General features: G+C 42.1%; 1 protein-coding gene across 14 annotated transcripts in view; it reads right to left on the bottom strand.

The window, feature by feature from the left end:
* Positions 1–18,006, bottom strand: part of LOC307192486 (adenylate cyclase type 10-like) — a 73,164-nt gene that overhangs the window by 34,872 nt on the left and 20,286 nt on the right. For 4 of the 14 annotated variants that reach the window (XM_079933414.1, XM_079933413.1, XM_079933406.1 and 1 more), the window contains 14 exons: positions 17,231–17,502; positions 16,574–16,710; positions 15,773–15,898; positions 13,288–13,557; positions 12,023–12,352; positions 9,720–9,783; positions 8,286–8,505; positions 7,819–7,944; positions 5,318–5,490; positions 4,607–4,763; positions 3,015–3,219; positions 2,829–2,925; positions 1,877–1,994; positions 1,096–1,266 (listed from right to left, as the gene is read on the bottom strand). In XM_079933414.1, the coding sequence (XP_079789540.1) occupies positions 1,234–1,266; positions 1,877–1,994; positions 2,829–2,925; positions 3,015–3,219; positions 4,607–4,763; positions 5,318–5,490; positions 7,819–7,944; positions 8,286–8,505; positions 9,720–9,783; positions 12,023–12,352; positions 13,288–13,557; positions 15,773–15,898; positions 16,574–16,710; positions 17,231–17,502 (2,328 nt within the window). In that variant the 3' untranslated portion in view covers positions 1,096–1,233. Of the gene's footprint in view, positions 1–311; positions 520–1,067; positions 1,267–1,876; positions 1,995–2,041; positions 3,220–4,606; positions 4,764–5,317; positions 5,491–7,818; positions 7,945–8,285; positions 8,506–9,719; positions 9,784–12,022; positions 12,353–13,287; positions 13,558–15,772; positions 15,899–16,573; positions 16,711–17,230; positions 17,503–18,006 lie in introns of those variants that run through there. The other 10 variants (XM_079933411.1, XM_079933415.1, XM_079933408.1 and 7 more) reach the window with 10 other exon arrangements.

Below are 18,006 nucleotides of genomic sequence, written 5' to 3' on the forward strand. Positions count from 1 at the left end.
TCCAGCTACTCCAAGGGAACAATCTATTTGTTTAAGCTGGGACCAGGGAGGAACTTCCTATGCCTAAGGGTTATAGATGCTGAAACAAAGGGCCAAGAGAGGCTCTTACACTGTTCAACAATATAAGGGGTCTCTGTCTAGGGTGGGTCCGGCACTGTGAGAGAAGGACAATTACCTCTGGAGCAAGGACTAATCCTAATTATCTGCATGTCCCTTCTTACTTGGAGGTACAGTCTTTGACTGCTTGTGAGTAAGAATCTGAGACTGTTCTTTATGTCTCTCAGACAAGGGTTCCAGGAAGGAATGCTTACTCTGCAAATTTCCTTCAAAGGAGTTATTTTCCTCCAGGAATTCTCCCTCTATCCAAATCCTGGTCAAGCAGGTGTCAAAAGGTCTGATGACGTTAGTCAAGGACATGGACTCTCTCTTTCCACATCTCATTACAGAGGCTTTAAGCTCAGAGACCCACTGGTGATAGACAGGGCAGGTCACACATCGAGAGAAGAACTCCTTAAAGTACTGAAAGGAAGCGAAGGTCCATTAGCTCAGGGATTAGTACCTTCTTTCCTCCACTCCACTCCATCAGAACTTACAGCAGTCCCCACTCAGCATACTCACTCAGGGCTGGGGTAACAGAAAGGAGTAAAGTAGGCCCAGATGGCAAAGTAGGCCCAGAAAGTCTGTTTTGAGATACAGAGGGACTGGAATGTTTTAGACTCAGAAGGCAGGGATGCAGGGAGATGTGTCAAACTCAGAAGGCAGGGATGCAGGGAGGACAGTATAGACTGAGCCAGAGTGGTCCACTGAGAAGGGCTAAGTGTTAACATTTTAATGGTACTGGGTAGTAGCTGTGCAAATCCAGAAAGTTAAGGAATCCAGTCCTGACCATGCAAGAATATCTGGGAGGATACATGAGGTAGGTGGAAAGACTTTCTAGGCAGAGTAAAAAAAGGGTTCAAGGGGGAAAAAGAGACAGAGGCGGAAAGGAGAAGACTAAGGGAGAGATGCAGGTGGCAGAAAGAGTACCATAACTTAGGTGTTAGTTGAGGGGTAATGGAGACAGGTACCTTGAGGGTTTGGCGGGGAGTCTCTGAGGCAGTATGTGCGAAGACACCCTCTGGCATCTTCTGTAACATTAGCACATGGCACTCTAGGAATCGGACAAAGCCATGTGAACCAAACAGTGAGGCATTGGTTCTTTTCACCAACTGGTGAGCCTTGGAGAAGTGGTGCTCAAATAGCTTCCACTGTGAGTCCTGGGCAAACCTGAAAGGGAAGAATCACAGCTCTCAGCTCTCTCCCCTGCTTACCAACCATGGCTCTCTCATAGAACTGTCACTTTTTAAGGCTCTAAGATCTCCTGGACAGTCAGAATTGTGATTCTGGTAAGTGGCCAAGGCTACTAACTCATATGTAAGGAGACTTAAAAGGAAACCAATGACATTCAGTCTTGCCATGGGTTATCTTGCACTTGAATGTAACTCTAAACCGAACCCTTAATCTATAAGCCCAAACCTGTTAAGGGACAAGAAGAACCCTACAAATAAGATGGGGGGTAAATGGGAGGTGGTCTTTAGAAGTGGGTTGGATGAGAGAAGCCGCCACAATGAGAAGCCCACACACTGCAATGAAGAGTAGCCCCGCTCGGTGCAACTAGAGAAAGCCCGCGTGCAGCAACGAAGACCCAACACAGCCAAAAACAACAACAACAAAAAAATAAATGTATTAAAAAAAAACAAAAACAAAGAAGTGGGTTGGAGATGTGGAACAGTCCTGCCTGGAAGGGCAAAAGGCAATAGTTTCAATGAGTTCATGGTGTCTTCAAACTTCTACCCTTTCCCACAGCCCTGAGTAACATGCTGGTACCCCACATTACCACATGGCCAGAGAGGAGTGGACCCCCAGCATGACATTGCTCTGAGAATTTAGAATGCAGCTGTGCTCGTAATGTTGAATGAAATGCAGACATTCCCCAAAGGGCCGACACAGCCATCCTGTGGAGAGAGAAAGTAACCAGGTTAGTATAAGTTGTCCACGTAGGAAGTGGTATAGAAGGTGTGTGGTACAGGGGAGGAGACAGCACCTGAAAGGCAGACATCCCTGAATCACAACGTGGTTCCTAGACCTTAAGGAACCAGAGGCCAGGAGCAGAGGCCATGCCTAAGGGACGGGCTCATGACTGCCTATGTTCCAAACCCAGGGCCCCACCTGAGGTCTGAATCCCTCAGGAGTACAGCAGAGCCCGGCACAAATTTACCTTTTCCATAGAGCAGCAGATCTAAGCAAGCAGAATAGAAGCAGGCCAGGCCAAGGACATCATGACCCTGGGAAATGAGCACCCACTGACTCTCCAGCACATGGACACACAGATCAAATCTGCCGAGAGACAGAGCCACTGGGACCAGCTAGAGAATGGGGAGGACGGTATAGGAGAGGAGGGGATCTTACACCTTCAAAGCAGCCTAATATCCCCTAAATCTCCTCTCCATAACTCTGTTTATAGAGAGAGCATCTGTGCCTGGGATCAGACCTGTCTCTAAGGCAAAGGAAGTGGGAAAATGACTCTGAGACAATTTCCAGGGTCTTGATCAATTACCTACCTCCCTGCAGAAAAATGGGGGAAAAAAGGAATATTTGGTAGCTCAGACTCTGCATTTCTACTCCTGACCCCTCAAACTTAAGACAATGCTTCCTGGAGTGACTAGAGAAGGGACAGTCCTGGCTGTGGAGAGGGAACAGTTTCTCCCTCTCCACTCTAAGCTTCTCTGGAAGATCATACCCTCCCTTCTAAGGCAACAAATACAAAGGACAGAAAATGATCTTAATACTTTTTCTTCAGAAATGCAGATCTGAAGAGAACTGAGAGAACCAGATTCTCCAGAGCTGGTTTCTTGAGGTGTCTGCATATCTCACGAGCTTGAAAACCTAAGGAGGTTAAAGAGCATCATGTGAGGTCTAGAGGTGAACCTGGCCTCTCTAAAAGCCCTAGGCCCACCAGCGTCAGGCCCCATTACCCAGCCTGATGGAGAAGTCAAGATGGCCGAGGCAGAGCTTGGTGTAGGCCAAGGCCTGCATGAGCTGGGCTGTGGCCAACAATCCCTCCCTGGAGAACCAACACAGGCTGTTTTTCTGAATGGCCATCTGCTCACAATGCAGCCACTTCTCCTTGTCACCCATGTTCTGGGAGAACTGGGAGAGGGCCACGTAGGTAGAGACAACCTGCAGGGCAACAAACATGGGGTAAATATTCTGGCTGTACAGCCAGGCTGCATGCATCTCCATCTCGTCCTTTTCCTGCATAAGAGCCCCCTGCATGCTTTGCTGCTCACTCAGTCAGCACTCCTGGGGGCCCCACCACTCACCTCAACTCCAGCTAGGAAAACACACTCCTTCTCACCCCTACACTTCTAATTTGGTCATTCTTACTGCCTGTTCTTGAAACAAACCACTTTCTCCATCTGCACCTCTTGTTTCTCCCCAATCCGAGACTTTCCCCTTCAAAACACTGGCCAAACTGCACCTCTTCTATGTTTTCTCTAATTAAGTCCTCTGATTCTTGCCCCTTAGAACTCTTCAGAACTGCTGCCTAGATCTCTGTTATCAGTTGCGTGCACATCTGACATCATTGATGACACTCTTGAAACACCGTGTTCGTTAGGTTTCCAATAGAATAATCTTATTAAAATATAAGCAGACTCGGTTACTCCACTTCTAAGAAGCCACTAACAGCTTCCCACCTTCTTTGGGGTAAAAGCCAAAACCCCTACAGTGGCCTACAAGGCCGGCACCACCTCCCATCCCCCTCCCTAGACTCTCTGACTCATCTCCTGGTTCTTCCACCTCTCCTCCCTCCCCTCTAGTCACACTGTTCCTCAAACACAGAGGGCATGCGTTGTGCATTCGCTATGCCCTCTTCCTCTCCACTCTTCTCCCAGATAGCCATGTGGCTTACTTTCTCATCTCCTTCAGATAGTTGCCCACAAGCCAACTGCTCAGTAAGGCTTTCCCTACCATCTTATTAAAATTGCATCCCCCCCCCGCCCCACCCCGCACCCAGTTCCCAAAACTCCATGTCCTCTGGTCTTCATGTAATTTTTCTTCATTGTATTTATTATCACCTAACATACGACATATTTCACTTATCTGTTTCCCTGGAACCAAGATCAGTGCCTAGCACAGAATAGGTGTTCGTCAAATATTTGTTGAGCAGATGGATAAAAGAGAGATATAGACAGATGGACACTAAAATTAGGAAGCCTTTCTTCTTTTTTCCTAAGTCAGCAATTCTGATCCTTTTTTTAGACCACTGGCTTTGAGAATCTGATGAAAGCTATGATCCCTTCCCTACTTCCTATCACTCCCCAAATGCTCTTTTGAACATACACACAAAAGTCAACATTCAGTTCAGAGAGTTCACAGATAGCTTCGTACCTGGAAGCCCATCTATAAACTGCAAATTGAGAACCCTGCTCAAACACAAGATCAGTGGTGTCCCGTTAAGTCTGGGTTACCGTGGAACCACACTTAACCAGGGACTTGGCAGGGTCTCTCCCCCTAGCATTTTAAGTTTCTGAGTGAGGACATAGGTAAACCAAGGGTGGCTTACCTGGGCTTCACTGGCAGACTCCTTGGCTGAATTCTCCTGCATAAGAGTGGCCAGGCAGGCAAACCTGCGGCTGCTGGCCGTGGCCTCCAGGTTGTAGAGCTGCCAGAGCAGGGAGAGGCATTGCACCTGCTGCTGCAGGATTGCCAGCTTCTTCTTACTGGTGTGAAGCAAAGGGTGGTTAGCATGCCCTTATTCTTCACCAGTGTCCGCTATCCTTCCCCACAAGAAATCTGAGTCTACTCACCCAGACTTTCAGACTCAGAAAGGTTCCTGGGATCCCACTACTTCTAACCCAATATGCCTTTTAAATTCATCCCTCTCAACCAGAAAAAAAAGTTTTCAGAGACGTTTTTTAAAAAAGGTTTCATTCTTTGAATTGCTCTTTTGGTTGAATACATTTCCTATAAATTATTATAGCTCAATAACCAGGTAGCAACTTAGTATTATGTGTATATATATCAGAGAAATAATATTGATATTAAATTGCCACATATGTGTATGTGTACACACAATACACATATATGTATCTTTATTTGAAAGAGACAGGATAATACCATACTCCAAAAACGAAAGAAGTCCTCATTCAGCTCCACTGAATTGGCTGTAAAAAGAGCAGTCTTTATAGTCAAATAGGCAAAACCCCAGGCTGGGTCCTAGTTTACTTCTCTGTGGCCCTAAATGGAAACAGGACAAGTTGGCTAGGCTTCTCACTTCTCACTAGGATTGTCTGGGGGCTGGCTCAGGGAACAGGAACGCCAGCATTTCTCTAGGAATGTTTGGAAAATGACACCAAACCAGGTCCAAGGGAAATTCCTTTTCAGCAGACGAAGGGCTTGCCTAGCCAATTTTTTGGCCAAGGTGATCTGTCCCATGTTGAAACAGACCTGGAGACGGTAAAATGAGAAACAGTAATGTAAATGTGGGAAGATTATTAAGGACAAGGTTCTGCATATAACACACTGGCTTTTATTTTGGAATGTGTACTTGGGGCCCTTGAGGTACTAGAGTGAGCTGAGTTGGAGCAGAGCCTGGCCACACTACCAGGCACCAGTAGGGCCACGAGCCAAGTAAAGGAGTGAGAAAACAGAATTACGGAGAAAGCACTCTCCTTTCTCATCTCCCAGACATTTGCCAGTGAGTAGTAGAGGAAGGCTGTGATTTAGAAAGTGATGCTGCTAGACTCAGATGGGATTATCATTTGGGCAGAAACTGAGATGCTTCAGATGCCATGGAAAGCATCTGAGATATCACCAAATCCCGTATCCCTCTTCATAAACAAGTTGTACCACCATAGTGCATTTGAGGGTAGGATCTGAGGAACTACCTCGAGGTTATCATATACCTGCCTGTTCTATGGCTAAATCCTCCAAGAAAATGATAAAGTCTACGGTAATTTCTGAACAAGCTTAGGAAGACTGCACAATAATTCTTTCTTTTAAAGGGAAAGAAATAATTATTTAACTTTGCTCCAAAGACCTTTTGGTTGAAACACAAATAATGCAATACCTTGGACAACTCTAATATTCCCTTTGGTATTCAAAGGCATTTATACACATTAGGTTTACTCTCCTAATCAAGGTATCTTAAGGTTCACACTGAAACTAGTTTTTATTTATGTATTTTATTTGAAAGCTCGGCTCTCTAACAAAACATCCCCCATGGTTTTATGAAGTCATCATTTATAACTTGATAAATAATCATTCCAACATACTTTGTTCTGTTCGATTTAACAGTAATGAGGCCGGGAGAAGTTGCTGTTATGAGTTATTCATCCAGAATAAGTAAGTTTACCCCTATTTGTCCCTTGAAAATGGAATGTCTCATGGCATGCTTTCCCCAGAGTTCCTATTTGATATACAAATCTCATTCCCTGGGGAAATTTGTTATAAATGATATAGAGTGATCTACAAGGTATATTTATTTATTTATTTTAAAACAAGATGTGGAATGGAGTATAGTGAGCTCCTATTTGTATATAACAAAGGAAGGGGAAAGATTATATACATTTATGTGTGCTGAGCCCCTCTGCTAGAATACATAAAGAGAGGACACAGTGGCTCAGTGGTAGGATTGTGGGGAGAGACTTTGAAATGTATGTTCTTTTCTTCCTTCTAGCTTTATTGAGATATATTTGACATATAACATTGTGTAACTTTAAGGTGTACAATGGGATGATTTTTTTAATTGAGGGATAACTGACATACAACATTGTGTTAGTTTTAGGTGTATAACATAATGATTCAATATATGTATATACTGGAAAATGATCACTACAGTAAGTTTGATTAACATCCATCACCACATATAGTTACAATTTTTTTTCTTGTGACGAGAACTTTTAAGGTCTACTCTCTTAGTAAATTTCAAATATACAACACAGTATTGTTAACTACCGTCCCATGCTGTGCATCACATCCTCAGAACTTATACCTTTTGACTACCTTCACCCATTTTGTTCACCCCCGCATCCCCCTGAATTAGTTTATATACACTCCAGTGAGCAAAGGACATGACAGGCAATTCACAGAAATAAATGACCAATAAACATTTAAAGAAGACTTATAATATCTGATGTTGGTAAGGATGTGAAGAAGTGAGAAGAACTCAAGTTCACATAATACTGTAGTGGACAATTTGGCATTATATTTATTAATTGTAAAATCATTCATATTGTCTGCCTTAGCATTTCCACCTCTGAAAATTTCTCTTACAGAAACACTCTCACAAGGGAGTAAAGAGATATTTACAAAAATATTCACTGTAGAAATGTTTATAATAACCCCAACTTAGAGACAACCTAAATGTACATGAAGAAGGAAATGGCTAATTTGATATATGGATATAACGTAGTACTTGGCACCTGTAACTATGATTGGATGTATGTCAATATGCAAATATGTTCAATCTGTATTTTTAAGAATAAAAACCAGATGCAGAAAAAAGACAATGTAGAATTATGATTCTATTTTAAAAATAATGGATAAAAATAATGATATGACTATGTGTGTATAGCTGGTGGAATTCACACCAATTATTAACTATGCTGGGCGTGACATGGGATTAGTAAGCGCTCTTTCACCTCCTACATGTATTTCTGTTTTGAATTTGAATCACATTTATAATTGCAGACAAAAAAAGAGATTTTAAAGGAAATAACAGGATATTCCTCAAGGAGAAACAACCCAGACTTCAAGGTTACCCCCTGCCCTCACCTCTGACCGAAGACAGCAGAAAGTGGCCTCCTCAAACTGACAGATCTTCACCTTGCGCTGTTTATAAAACGAGAATGCTGAGGGCTGGCCCAGAAGGCTGCTTGCCTTCCTCAGATAAAGGAAGGCCTCCAAACAAGACAAGGGATGGAGAAACTGGATTAGGATTTAGATGTTGCTAAGCGTGTGACTGGGGCGAGGGCTAGATCAAGGTTATGATGAATTTGAACTGGGGCAGGATTTAGTTAGAAATGGGGAGCTGGACTGTGTGTGTGCAGGAGTTGGGGCAGGGCTGGCAGCACATGGTGCTCCTTCACTCTCACTTCATATTTTCTCCTAGACCCCTTACAGCTCCTCTCTCTCCCACTTTCCTCCACTTTTCATTGCAAGTTACCTGATGGTAAGAAATCCCTATAAAATTCCCCTAGTCATAGGGCTCAGCTCAGGGGCAGAGAGCAGAGCTTGCTCACCATGTAATTATCTGACAGGTCCAAGGAGGCAGCGGCAGCCTCCAGCAGGTAATAAAACGCACAAGTGGTTTCTCCAATGACCAGGCAGTGCTGGGTGAGAGGTGACAGCACTAACTTCAGGACTTCCTTACAGTGGCAGGGCTTCATGGTTAACATGTCTTTCTCAGGGCTGGTCTGAGCCAGTTTCCTGTTCACTTGATCCAGGAACTCTTCCTCTGTTCTTTGTGGAGAGAAGATGAAGAGCTGAGAGTGGCCACCCAGTAGCCACTCTTGCTGAGGCATTACCAGTTCTCAAAGCCACTTTATCCAGGAAGCTTTCCTTTATAATTCATTAATTCTATGTCTATCTTTCTCCTCCATTGCTCCATAGGTTTTGAAAGTCAGGGACCTGGTCTATAATGGCAAAGCCCTATTAGGGAGTTTTAAAAACCTAAAGCCAAAGTACCTCACAAACTAAAGGAAACGACCACACCTGAAGAGTGAACTAACACTGTTACATGCAAACATAAAAATGATACAAAGCAGTAAGTAATAATACCTTTATCTATTAGCACATTTGAACTCCATCATGGCATATTTGAATATTATTTTATACAATACCACCACCTTATCCTACAATAACCCTGCCATTCAGGTAGGCAAAAATTACCTCCCTCTTACAGATGAGGAAACTGAAGCTCAGAGAGGTTAAGTGACTTACGTATGACCTCACAGCTACTGAGTAGAACCAAAACTAGAGTTCACCTTTCTGACTACTAGTCCAATGCACTTTCTACAGGCACCACGAGTTCAAAAGAGGTCTGATCTCTCTGAGATAGAATGATTGAAAAAAGTGGGAACTGAGGAGGGCTTTGAAGGATGGTGACCATTCTGTTAACTGGAAGGATGTGGATGCCACTGAGTATGTTTAAAAGGGAGAACTATGTGAGCAGAGACACAATAAGTATGGGGGTGATTCATGTAGAACATAGATTTTTGTTTGAAAAATGAAGGAAATCAGGTTGGATAAGTATAATAGGAAACGAGAGTGGCTGATGAATTCAAGGTATGAACATGTAAAGTTGTTAAGACAGGCATTAGAAAGCCAGGAGGTACATAGTTATGAAATGTAAAATCATTTTAATATCATCTGGGCTCAAAAGTAATTGAGAAGGCAAATTTATAGCTGAAAACAATCTGCTACATGTACAATACATTTGAGAGCTATTAAATAAAGTTTTTCTTAATCACTAAAAAATAATTTCCCTACAAACAATCAAAAATTGCCTTTCTGATTCTCTGTTAACTTGAATTTTGGGCTGAGTACAAGAGTCACTGCTCCTGGGTGGCCAGATGCCTTCCTTGTCTGCAGGTAAGGTGAGTGCCCTAGTTTAATGGTTATCTGTGTCTCACTTCCTGGCCTCCTCCATGCCCACTCTCAGCATCTCCACCTACCTGCAGTGTTCCCTTGTGAAGGCCTCCTGACTTCTGGGTGATTTTGTCTGGAACTGAAAACTGTCTGTAGGGAGAAAGAGATGATTATCTTTAATTGCCCATATTTGTATTAACTGAGAATATTTAAAATTCCTGACTACCTTTCCACTGCAGCTTAGTTCATGACCTAATTGCCTCCCCCATTATAAAAATGATAAGTTTAGGTTTAAAATTAGCCTTACACACAAGATTAGGGTGCTAATTTTTTCCTTAAATGCAACTATTTGTGATTCAAATAGTAACTCCTTTCGTTCTCAAACTTCCCAAACCAATTCCTAATTCTGTTTGCAAAAGAAATGAATAAAGAATGTGTCCATCTGGTTTGATGACTAATTCTAATAGTAAAAATCCAAGAATATATCTAGATCAGATTTACGACTAGATGGGAGCGAACCACAGATCCTAAGACCTAGTGAAGAAAATCATGAGGGCACAAGATGTCACATCCCACCAGAGTCACAACGACCAGCAGAGATTTTCAGCTTTACCTAGCTGGCCTTAAATAACCTTTATCCTCTAGATTTGCCTTTTTCTCTGCAGCTGTCTTCTGACCAAAAAGAAAAGACTGGGAAGGATGTGGGGATGTTACCTATTTGGGCTCAGGAGCACAGGTGGTGGGATTGAAAAGAAGTCTAAGAGAATAATTATAGGGAGGACTTGTGTTTGTTAAGTAAACACAAGTTTATTATTGATTATTTAATTACGTCACCTGAGGTAAGGTAAAGCAAGGCTAAGGTAACTAAGGAAACTGGAATTTGGCAGCACTACTGCAATGCACAATTCTCAGGGCATCATCATAGCATAGCCCGTGTGAATAACACCCTCTGTTCTACATGGTCATGCACAACGGCCCTGGGTCTGAGAAGCCTACTCAGGGTTCGGATGTGCTGGAAAGGTCTTGGGCCTCTCTCACAGCTAGACTGACCAGGCTGTCGAATCTACAGCTGACAGTGACCTCTCAAAAACGAAAGGCCATATAGGAAATATGAATGATAGTGTGATTTCTTCATAATACCAACCAGGACATTCACTACTACTTTCCTCTTTCCCCTCAGAAAGTACAACAGTGCAAATGACTGTAGAGCTCATCAGCCAGTGACCAATTTCTCCAAGTCACTGGTCCACCTTCATAGAGTCATAAGAATGTTCTGGCCAGAAGAAGCAGGATCATAGATCAACATCTTCATTTTAGTCTTTTACCACCACCGATTCACCATCTCTCCCATATCCCTCTCCCCTGCTAACATCAACACCAACTTCTCTTTTATCAAAGTAGAAAAAGAGAAGATTTGCCTGGGTCTTGACAGCTGTCTTCAAATATGAAAGAAGGCACAACTCTGAAAAATGAGTGAAAAAGTTGCAGGAAGGTAGAGTTCACCTTGATGAAAGAATCTTTCTAACAGCTACTGAGAATGAAATGGGATGCCCTACAAGGTAAGCTAACTGAAAATGTTAAAACTAAGAGGGTGAACTCTTGGCCCTCAGCAGTGAAATCATGGAGTCCTAACCACTGGACCACAGGGAATTCCCGAGGGTGAACTCTTTATCTGGGATGTGGTAGAGGGCTATAGGCTTTGGGGAACATCTATCCACTAATCCAAACTTCTTTAAGTAGCTAACTCCTACTTATCCCTCAAATCTCACTCAAGGGAGTCTTATCTTACTCCTTTCTCAGGCTGGGCTAATGGCCCCTTCTCTAGGTACCCCAACTCCTATGTAGTCCGTTTTCATCACCTTTATCATGCCATATTGGAATTCTCTATTTATATGTCTGTATCACCCCCCCAAAACTGATAATTTCATTTTGTATTATTAACACCTAACTGCAGCATCTGATACACATAAGGGCTCCATATATGTGTACTGAGCTGAATAATTACTGAGCTGAATAATTATAATAATAAAAACAATAACTAAAACGTATTGAGCACTAACCACGTGCCTGGCACTATTCAAAGCACATTATATATTTATTTTAACTCATTTAATCCTCACAACAACCTATGAAGTGTGTATTGTTATTTTCCTCAATTAACTGAGGTTATGTAACTTGCCCAAGATTGCCAACCAAACCAAGAATAATCTCTAAAGTTCCTTTTAACTCTGAGATCACACTTTTCTTATTTCTGGTACTTCAGTGAGAAATGGCTCTCTCCACCTATTTTTCTCTTTTAATCTGATTTCACCTTTTGAATAAAGAGCTCCAAGTACACGAATAAAGAGAAGTGCTGCCCACGTGTCTTCTTTCTGCCCCCTGGATTTACCTTGGGGAGAAGGCAGCTGCAATTTGTCTGGGATCACTTGTGTTAGTATCGAGCCAGTATCTTTGTAGCTACAGAATCGGGAGGTCCCACTGGAGCTCTTAGTAGAACAGATGGCAAAACGGTGGAAGGGGACAAAGTCCCCCCCATGACAGCTCCCACAGCGGCAGGCCAAATCTCGAAGAAACCAGGCACATTCAAGGTGTAGGGCTGTCTGTTGTGCCTTGGGCCACAGCTCCCAAGCCGCTTCCTGCAATAGAGGCACTCCAAATTCTAGCACCTCGGTTTGAGGTAGGGATAGTTTCTCTTGTAGCCTGAGAGGAGAGCCAGCATCTGAAATATAGGAAAACCTAAATGAGAGTCTCCCTTAAAGTCCTTTTACGCTACCAGGTAGCAAACTCCCAAGCACATGCTGCTAGTGTATAAGAAAATTTTATTTATAATTCCTATTTGGTATTATGGCTTCCTTTGTATAAAAAATTTTATACCAATCTGAGAGTGATATTGACTGTATCTAGTATAAAGTACAACAGGGAAGAAATGTCTAGTGGTAGAGAACTACACTGGATAGACTTCTTAGTTCTTCCTCCTAAATTGAGCTTTTTTTACTGCAAATTATTATAAACATAAAATAACAGAAAGGCTCTGCTCAAATATAAGGTCCAAATATATTTCAAAGTCAAATTATTTGTGGATTATATATGCTTTGGGTAGCTTATGTCACAATTTTATTCTTTTTTGTGGAGAATATGAGATTGCAGCTATTTAATTTATATCTTGCTTTGTTCATATGTTTAAATATCATGTGTGTTTAACGTCCTTGTGAATTTCTAAAATTAGAAACAGTTTATCCTATTTTCTTATTATTTATCCTAAGAAGCCAATAAAAGACTACGGCAACTCCGCAACGGGAGAGGCCACAACAGTGAGAGGCCCGCGTACCGCAAAAAAAAAAAAAAAAAAAAAAAAAAAAAAAGACTACGGCAATATTTTCTGAACCAAAAATCAAAATACAAATACTTAACACATGGGGTTAACATGGAGCTAGAATTCTTGAAATTAAGACAATTCTGAAAAATACAGGCTATTCATTCACTATAACCATGGGTCTTCCATGGTTAAAATAATTAATTTCCCCCATCTCTTAGACATAAGCTTTAAGAGACTGAGGCCCATGATATATGATATTGATACTCTTTCTGAACACAGATACCCTCACCCAAAGCTCTCTATTCAGTCCTGAGAACAAGGGAGCAGCTCTGCCTCACCTGACTTTCTCTCCTCTTTGGTTTGTTCAATAATCTCGATAGAGGAAGGCATTAATATTGGCTCAGTAGGAAGCTCTTGGCTCTTGTTGCACCAGTGGAGCACATGTATATCCACAAGAGCCCTCAGTACCTGAAGTAGCTTATTTTTACCCCAGCCAGGCAGGAGGTGCTGCAGCAGATCTATGTGGAAGGAGTGACCAATGACTGCAGCACACTTAACCAGCAACTGTTCCTCTGGGCTCAGTTGATCCAGTTGGTTCACTGCTATTTCTGAAGAAAAAAAAAAATCTGTAATGAACAGGCTTTCTACTAACATAGAATACACTGTGTTAACAATCCGTTCATTCAAAAAAAAAAAAAAAAGCGTTTGCTTTTTTGTCCATCTGTTCTCCACTCAGCCAAATCTCTTGAAAGAGCCTTATCTCCATGTCCTCTTTTGTCCCCATTCCCCATTCATTATTCAACCAACAATCAGGTTTTCAGCACAACACTGAAACTGTTCCTCATGGTCACCAAAACCTTTTGCTGGTAGATCCATTTTCTTCTTACTTTCAACTAAACATGGAGGCTGGGCTTCCTGGTCCCCGAACTCTAATTACTATAAAGATCTTAACTCCAAGCATTTTAGTAAATCTCTCCATATTCTGACCCATGTATTAAAGCAGTTGGTATTGAACCAGTAAGTCACCAAGCCCCAAATCTAGGAATAATTCTAAACTTTTCCCTCTCCCTCACAACCACCTTGTCACCCACTCATTCTCTTTCTAAATGTTCTTGAATATATTTCCTCCTAAACAATTTTAGTATAAGTAGTCATTTTCACCTGGATCACTATGCTACCCTGTTCTGAACATCTCCAATTTCCTCTCATTCTTATCTCAATAACACATTAACTAGTGGTAGAACTGTACACCTAAAGTACAAATATAGTCATGTCAGCCCCCTTCTTAAATACTTGTATAACTTACATGGCCTTTTACCATGTAGCTTTGGCCTTTCATTTAGACCAAGGCCTTGCTGACTGGACTGTTCATTTTAGCTTATGAGTTAAATCCTTTTTCCTTCCCTGTGGACAATACTGATCTTGGGTTAACTTTCTAGCTGTTTCCTAGGATCCTTATAAAATTAGAATATCAGCTGAGTTACCAGGTAACACTGCTTATGCAAAGAGTGATCCCTGATTGGAAACTGAATTTGGACTAGGAAAACTGTGAATAAGCTACAAATACCTGGTGGTAAGCCACAGCTTTGGGGTTCCTTCAGTGTAGTAATTCTTGTAACAGGTCACAGTGCCTAGAAACTATGCCTCCAGGACTATTCTAAGAGATACCAGTTCCTTGTTGGGAAATGGGGCATCTAAGCACCCATCCATCATGGTCTCATCCCATCACATGTAAGCTATTCCTTGAGGCTCCAGAGAATAGCAGTGGGAACTGCCGTGAGGACCCCCACTGAAGAAAACCACTTGCTCCTGTACTGCTACAGTGCTGTGTTTCCTGACCTGTACGCTTCTAAGTTAGTAAAGCCAATGCCAAGTGTGGCCTATCACAGTTGTAGGAATATGAACTGTCCAGGTGGACCTAAAACCACCAGAGTGGACAGCTTATAATAGCTAACAGTCATTGACTATTAATTATATACCATGATTTATTTCATTTAATCTTCAACTACCCCCATGAGGTAGGGGCTATCATTATCCTCATCTGAGTATGAGAAGACTAAGGCTTAGATAAGTTTATCTAACGTTTCACAGCTACTAAGTGGAGGAAGCAATGGTACCCAGATTTTTCTGATGCCAGAGCCCTGGCTCTTAATTACCAATGTGTTCTGTACTGCTGTTTCACATGCATGTCTTATATTCTCAGTAAGACCATGCTTGACTTGAAGGCATGCTTATCCATCATAACATTCCTCAAGAAGGGTTAATAAAGTACCCTGGCCACCAAACATTTGAACAGAACGTTAAAAAAACCATCCTCATCTCTAAAAAGAACACCGCCTGTCTAATTATGCCTACCCAATTCTGACGACTTTATTCTCTATCTCATCAGTCATTATAAGCTTACTTTGCACTCTTTTTATTAAACCCCTGCTATGTCCCTAATACTGTCTCTTCACCAGCACCATGGATTTTCCTAAATCTCAGCAGCATTATCTCCCTTGCTTACTGTCTCCTCCAGCACAGGGATATGCACAAAGGGAAACTCAGGTCATAGTTTTTATTAAACAGCGAGAAAACTTTCCCAGGTTATCAGTCAGCCTCAAAGAGAACAGTGGGCTCACTTACATAAAACATTACTCAAGTAGCATTACAAGTCTTTAAGAACTCTTCGGGCAGTGCCAGAATTTATTTCTGGAAGGCAGATTTCTTTTTTGAAGAAATGAAGCTAGCATGATAATGAGGGATCTATACGCAATCATCCACCAAATTACTAAGTGCAATGACACCTGTAATTGATTCACTTGAGGTCTTCAAGGGACCTGCCTTTTAATAACGGTGGAAGAAGCACTGTATCCAAGTTCACATCATCCTTGACTGTGCAGACATAAAGTTCCTGGTCTTCAGAGCTGGCAGGAGAAATACTATACATTGTGGATTTCATGGCATTGGCTGTAGAGAAAGAAGACTATGACTGAGGAAAACACCATGCTCAGTGACTGTAGTTTTAAAGGCACAAAAACACATTTAGTCAAGAAACTGAAAGGATTAAGATAAATGGAGCATACACGTTTAAAGTGGTTTACCCCACCCATCCTGCCTGTCCTCTCATTTTCTCTTAGGAACGAACATTTCCTGTACCACACGGTACCTAACATTCTCACTCTTCCTGTTTACCTTTCAATAGCCCTCTCTTCTATTACATCACAGCTCTAGGATGCCTTTCTGGATTTACACATACTTCTATCTCTTTCCTCCTCCCTTCTCCCCTCCCCCATTCAAACCCTCAAGTCATCTTTCTCATCAGTAATGTGCAATTCTCTATTAGACTGTCATGTTTATCAATCCTCTCTGATGTTTATAAATCCTATTTTCCTATCCCCGCCTCCTAGGCTGCTCAAAAAGGAACTAAAGTAGATTGACTCAATTACTTTATCTGAGGCAGGTATTTAGTGTTTTCAACACAGTTGCGTATTATTTGTATAGTACACTTAGCCAGGAAGGCCGAATCTTGCTTATGATGGCAGCAGGGAAGAGGCACATGCCTAATTAGGACCAGGTGATGCCATGTTCAAGAATGAACTCCAGCAGTGGGATCAGGGTAGAACCCTGGGAAGCTCAGCTTACCTGACAGGGTCTCCCACTTGCTGTTCTCCCCCTCCTCCTTTTGGAGGTCATGAAAGAGCAATATGTTCTTAGAGAGAAGGTCCTGGCATAAGATCTCACAGTAAAGGGGGTTTCCAAAGCACCTGCGGAGAAGGTAGCTGTGGAGAGGTAAGCAGGGGATTGCTGACTAAAGATGCCCACTTGAAGAGAGCCAAGCATAAAGGTATTTCATACTGAGGAATATTTCTTCTTTTGTTAAAGTCAGTTCTTGATGATATACACTAACAGAGGGAAGCAGCAGCACAGAAATGTAAAAAAAAGTTTCTGATTGGTTTTGGCAGTAACTTTTCTCTCAACTATTTTGCTTCTGTTGATGTTAAAAGGAACTAGCATCCCCTTGCTAAAGGGTCCGGCAGAAGTTGACCGCACATACTGGACCTATTAAGAAAGCCATCCAAGTCCTAACTGTCCTGTGAAAACCTGGGTGAAGAGCCCAGGGGAGACAGCCCTTTACTGCGTTACTAGGAGACTGTCTACTCTTAAATCCTAGTTTTGGGCCTCCTCATGGTTTCTAATGCCATACTCTCCCCCAACTCCGGTGTGAGACCTGAGCCTTCTCTTATACTATGGCACTGGCTCCTCCCTTAATGAAGTGCCCAGCTAGTCCTAGCCACTCACATCTGCAGCTCTTGGGGGATGCTCACCACCCCCAGTTCCCAACATGCCATTCTCAACAGTGAGGTCGCTGCCAACTTCGAAATGGGCACAAAGATAGCCTGAGGGCTCTGCAGGAAGTGCTGGGCCCAGCCACAAAGGGTGAAGGTAGGGGTCAATGTCATCACCATGATGATGGGCACACTGGAGAGCAAAGTTCCCAAAAACTCCCAGGAGTCTGCATCCATATACTGGGCCTCATCAATGAGGAAAATCAGTGGTGTTTCCCTCATTGCCTGGAAATAACAGTAAAGAAACAATGACAAGCTCTGATTAGAAATGAAGTCATCTGATTTTCAAATCTACCATGAATTTCCCATCAACAATTTAAATAAAATGTCAACAAAGGCTGGGATTTTCAGAGTAAAATGTATTCTTAGTCCAGGTAATATTTTACTTTATAAATATAAAACACAGCTTATATATCTAATTCCTAAAGAAATGTACTGAGTTTCTTTGAACAAGAAAATACTAACTGAAATATGAAATAAGCATCAAAATATTCTCCAAATCAAACTTGAAGCTTGCAAATATTTCATTTTAGCAAAAGATTCAAACTGTGTGGGAATTCACAGTGTTTTTAAACCAGTAATTTCCAAACCAGGCTGCACATCAGAAATACCTGGGAGTGCTATAGCTAAGGCTACCAGTTATAATGCCTGCTCATGTAGACTTTAAAAAAAATGTATTCTCTTTTATCCACATTCCCTACTCCCATTCCATTCCTCACTGCCACAGGT

The sequence above is a fragment of the Stenella coeruleoalba genome, assembly GCF_951394435.1.
Source record: "Stenella coeruleoalba genome assembly, chromosome: 10".
NCBI lineage: Eukaryota > Metazoa > Chordata > Mammalia > Artiodactyla > Delphinidae > Stenella > Stenella coeruleoalba.